This window comes from Asparagus officinalis, chromosome 1 (genome assembly GCF_001876935.1).
Source record: "Asparagus officinalis chromosome 1, Aspof.V1, whole genome shotgun sequence".
Taxonomy (NCBI): Eukaryota; Viridiplantae; Streptophyta; class Magnoliopsida; order Asparagales; family Asparagaceae; genus Asparagus; species Asparagus officinalis.
The window spans coordinates 74909103-74914743 of NC_033794.1; the positions used below are offsets into that span (position 1 = coordinate 74909103).

Below are 5641 nucleotides of genomic sequence, written 5' to 3' on the forward strand. Positions count from 1 at the left end.
ATCCTTAGCCATATATAGTTTACTCCTGTTCAAAAATATGTAAAAACTTTAAGACAAAGTTGTCTCCTTCCCTTTTGAGATGGAAGCATGGACCACAATAGTTTGTCTCATCTCGTGTCCCCTAGCTCATCATCACATGATCCAAATGTGAATCCCCCGCAAATCTCCCTTTTTCTTTTTTCTTTTCATTTTTTTTTCTTTTTTTGATATATATATATAATATATATATATATATATATTATTATATATATATATATTATATATATTAGGTTGTTTGTAGAAGAGCTGGCCAGCTCACGCCCGGGGCTGACAGCTCTATGACATGTGAGCCCCTACGTAGTTGTGACTAATAGGGCTCACATGTCCATAGAGCTGTCAGTTCACGGGACGCTGGCTGCGCAGCTCTCTCTATTTTTCTGATATATATATATATTATATATATATATATATATATATTTATATATATATATATATATGCGCGTGCGTATTATGTGAGCAAAAAAGCGGGACAACATGCCAAATCAAACATATTTTGTCACGCACGTTCACATTGATGGAAAATTAAACTCAAAACCTCTGACAGTGACAGGAACAAAATGGTTAATTACACGCAGCAAGGAGCACGACTTGCTGTTACGATCGTCTTCTGATACTTTTATGGATGCCAGAGCCTTGTCAAAGAGCCTGGCCTTCAGCCCAAGTACTCTCTCCATGATATGGGCCGTAAACCGGGCCCATGCTTGACGATGGCGAACCTCGTGGGCTGGCGCCACATATGAAGGCCGCGAAATCCGTGGGCGGGTCCTTTAACGACGGCGCGATGAAGCACGCTGTGAAAACCGACCGTTGGAAGAATTATGGCCAGAGATCGCCGACGTTGATGACCAGGGCCCCGGGGTTGGTGGACGTCACCCATCGGGCGGGCCTAACGGGTCCTCAGGCGAAGTACTGAAGGCGCTCGTGGCGCTTTGGTACAGAATGTCAGCAGGCTGAGTCGGTATGGCAGCAAGGCCATGGCCCGGTCACGGGTTGGGCAGCAAGGGATACGTAGTTCAACTGGAGCACCGAGGTCAGGTCTTGGAATATGTCCACGGCCCCGGTCCATTTGATGTCCTCCTCGGTTAGGCCCAACGAGAGGAGCATCAGGTGCAGCACCCTCTCTGCTAGCCTCTTCATCACCTTATTGTACTCCTCAATCACCTCGCTGCACGCGCATAAAAAAAAAAGTACCAGAAAATAAATAAATAAACAAACAAACACTCGGACATACAATATTCAAGAGCTAGGTTTTATATGTGAATATCGAAATATCGTACGTACGTACGTACGTACCAGAAGTGCGTGTAGTCCTTAGGCCAAAGCCTGCGTGCATGTTCTAGAGGTGAACCGGAGATGGTGAATCCCTCTGACCACATGAGCTTGGAGAAGAAGGAGGATATCGGGGCGAGCCCGTAACCCGATAGCCCGCTCTGGGTCCGGCCGACCTTCAGCTTGAGTTCAGTAGGAAGGGAGAAGAGCCTCCTAACCTCGGACTCGAAGCTATCGAGCAGTCTCAAATCAGCCCCATGGCCTGTAATTTGAAACACCCCCCAAGATTCACAAGCTTGACCGATGAGCGAGACCGCATCGACCGATGAGATGTCGATGACAGGGACGGAGTCAGGCCCGCCGGAGTCGACCGAAGGGTGGTCGTCGACGGCAGGCCACACGTGCGAGTCGGGGACCTCACGTGCCGACTCGAACTTGAAATGGTGAGGGTGGTGGAGGGGTGGGTTTTGAAGTTGCAAGGGCTTCTCCGTTGAAAGGGAAGGCATTGTGTGTCTGGGCTTTGGGAGTTCGTACGTGCAGTGAGGAGGAGTTTGGTTTCGAGAGGAGGGGGGGATTTAAAGGGAGTTTGGGTGGCGTGGGTTTGGAATAATAGAGTGGGGGAATAGCTATAGGACACGTGAGAAGAGAGTGTTAGTAAATCCAACTAATAAGACAAGAGATCTTGAGACTGGAGTGGGGGTGCGGGTTTTAGAGAAGCAGAAGGACAAAATCTTGGGGGGTGCATGCCAATTATGGAGACTTGGCCAAAAAAAAAAAAAAAAAACAAGCTTATAACTAGGCTAGGCCTGAAACAAAACTGATGTCATCAAAAAAAATCCTGGCTATATTCCACCATATACACGGAGCCAGGTGGGAAAAGATGAAGATATAAGCAAAGAGGAACCTGAGATTGATATATACTTTATATATATATATATATATATATATAATATATATATTATATATATATAATTCATACCAATCCTCATGTCTTAAATATTTGCATAGACTTCTTAATTAGTGACATTTGTCAGACTTCCATATATAAATGTCTACAATAGACTAGTCAGATACCTAAATTGAGTTAAGAAAATCCAACAGTGTGCATTAATTGGTTGTGACTGGGGATGATCAGCGTCAGTGTTGTGTTCATTAATTGTAGGGATAAATTTTCAAAACCATCACTTTTTAAAATTTATTTATAAAAAACGACTCATTTCAACTTTAATTACAAAAACAGACCCAGTTAGATGAAACTGGGTCTGTTTTTGAAAAAAAAAATTTCAAACTTCACAGGAGTTGAACTCCCGTGAAGTTTTGTTATGAGAAAAAACTTCACGTGAGTTCAACTCCCGTGAAGTTTGAATTTTTTTTTTTTCAAAAACAGACCCAGTTTCATCCAACTGGGTCTGTTTTTGTAATTAAAGTTGAAAATGGTCTTTTTTTGGGAATAATTTTCAAAACCGGATGGTTTTGAAAATTTGTCCTTAATTGTAGATTGGAGTTGAACTATCCGCTAACCAGGTCAGTGAAGCAACTTGGAAAGGCTTTGTTTTTTGTTAGGCTAGAATAGGGCCAACTCTAAAACAAGTTTTGTTAGTCTTTTTTTTTGGATCTTATCCAGGTTAGGATTGATCCCTATCGGGTTCAAAAATTACCTGGTTAAGGTCTTAACGAGGTTAGCGAAGAGTTACTTAAACAAATTAGACGGAACAACCTAGTTGAGGCAACCTAGATGGAAATATTTTCGTCTAGTTTGATCCGTCTAGTTTGAGGCTTTCTAGATGAAAATTTCCGTCTAGAATGCCAAACTAGATGGAAATTTATATATTTTAAAATTAAAAATCAACCTAGACGGAAATTTCCGTCTAGGTTATCAACCAAGACGGAAGTTTCCGTCTAGGTTGATTTTTAATTTAAAAAATAAATAAAAATTAACCTAGACAGAAATTTTCATCTAGGTTGCCTACCTAGACGGAAATTTCAGTCTAGGATGTGTTTATTATATAAAAAAAATCCCACAAACCCTAGCCCTATCCCACTCTCTCTCCTCTCTCTCATCATCGTCACTCCTGCAAGTTCTCAACCACGTTCCCCCTCTCCTGCAATCCCCATTCAGGTAAATTTTTTATTTTTTTTAAATTTATGAACTATTTTTTAAAACTTATTTACTCTTTTAATTAATTAGTTATTTAGTTTAATTATTTTTTCTAATTAAGCTAATTTTAGTTTAATTTTGTTTAATTTTAGTTAATTTTAATTTAATTTTGTTCAATTTTAGTTAATTTTAGTTTAATTTTATTTAATTTTAGTTCAAATTTATTCACTATTCAATTTAGTTAATTTTAGTTAATCTACTTAGCTAGTAGTTGAGATTAAAAGAAGACTAAATGATGAGTTCTTATATATGCAAAACCATGCCGCAAAGCTGATTATGTTGACAAGCACTAAAGCCTCATGACCTGAATTATGTTCTTACATAAATTTTTATATTGTTTATTGCTGAATTTAGTTTAAAATTTATAAATTATGATGTAAAAAATACTCGATTCATGATAGTTCATCACTCCTAATTATGATGTAAAAACTATAAGTAGGTGTGATTATTTAAGTTTGTGATGTAAAAATATGTAAAATAATTTTTTTTAAAAAAATAGAGTGATATATAACACATTATAATTTTTAATAATATGTTATAATCTAATTTAGGTGAATAAAAAATAACGTTATCCCTAGACTTCCGTCTAATAATTATATCTAATTTTTGGACTTATAATATAAGATAGACGACTCATATTTAAGTACGAGACGAAGTTTTCTCCCGAAAATAATCGTTTATTTTATATTACACGAATAAAGAATTGGTATTAAAATTTGTAATTATTGGATCTGTCCTTCTCGGATAGGTTAGGAATATAGTAGTGCATACATCCAACTTTGTATACTTTGTATATTTTCATTCTTAAAAGTTTGGGCAGTATGTATTTGTTATTCTCCGTGTACAATAAGCGTATGTTGTTCTGCATTTTAAGCATTTGCTGATATGCATAATAATATCAACATATAATACAGGGAGAACAGCGGGTAGATGTTGCCAAAATTTTTAAGAAATAAAAATATACAAAGTATACGAAGTTGGATGTAAGCAATACTATATTCTTAATGGATAGAAGCCTTCCTATGACAGCCATTAGATTGGTGTAATTAGTTTCTACGTACGCTTCTTATATATTTTATGTAAAAAAATATTTATATTGTTAAATGATATATGAACGTATATTTAATGTGTGTTGTATGTATAAGAGTCATAAAATGTACTAGTAGTTATGATATTAATTACAGTTAATAATTATATATAATTTACAAATGAGGATAATTCCTGACAAATCATGGATAGATATCCCACGACTTTATAGATTTCATGACACGCGATACAAGGAGGGATGCGATGCCTTCATGCGTTATGCTGAAATAAATCTGAGAAATTTAAAAAACAGTGCTATGTATTGTTCTTGTTATAGGTGTAGGAATATGAAGCTGCTGAATAGAAATGATATACGGATCCACTTAATGAAATCAGGTTTATATAAAAAAATATAAATTTGGTCATATCATGGGGAAGATATCACTGAAGATGAGGATCCAAATGTGCGTGTTGGTACGTCCGGTGGCCTACGGATAGATGACACAGAAACAATGTTAAATGATATTTTTTCTTAACTTACAGAATATGATGTTTATAATAATGTCGAGGATGATATCAAAGATAAAAGTGAAGATGATTTCAAAGTTGAAGCTAAAGAGGTAGATGTCGAAAGTGCCAAAGATACTGATGATATGCATTCCTCCGTAGAAATAAAGCGAATAATAGAGCTACTAGAAGATAATGAAAAAGACTTATATGAGGGATGTACCGAGTATTCTAGATTTTTATTTATCCTGAAACTCTTACATATTAATACACTTAGCGGTATTGTAGACGGTAAAAAATACCTCTGTAAACTTGCGAGAAATTCGCCTGCAAAGAAGAATCACCAACACGGGCCCAAGCTATGCGGTCGTCAAACGCACTCGTGTCCCAGGTTCGCTTGAATGATCGACTCGCACGCGCAAGTCAAGATCAACTAAATAACGAAAATTCGCCTTTCTTTTACAACTCGCCTGACCGAGTCTAAAGTCGGATCCGCTTGCAAACCTAAAGGTCGTCAGAATAGCTGAGTATCCGCTACCCCACGTGCCAGGGTGGGTTTTCCCACCTCTCTTGACCTGAAAAGAGAAGGCACAGTACTCCAGGAACGTCGAGTGATCGCTCACAGTACGAATGATCGGACAG

General features: G+C 37.6%; 1 protein-coding gene across 1 annotated transcript; it reads right to left on the bottom strand.

Annotated features, from left to right (window-relative positions):
• LOC109835859 (gibberellin 3-beta-dioxygenase 2-like) lies at positions 546-1836 on the bottom strand. Its single transcript, XM_020403847.1, is given in 6 exon segments — positions 546-694; positions 697-865; positions 868-929; positions 932-1049; positions 1051-1204; positions 1333-1836. Coding segments are annotated over 6 exon segments (1134 nt in total). The 5' UTR covers positions 1815-1836.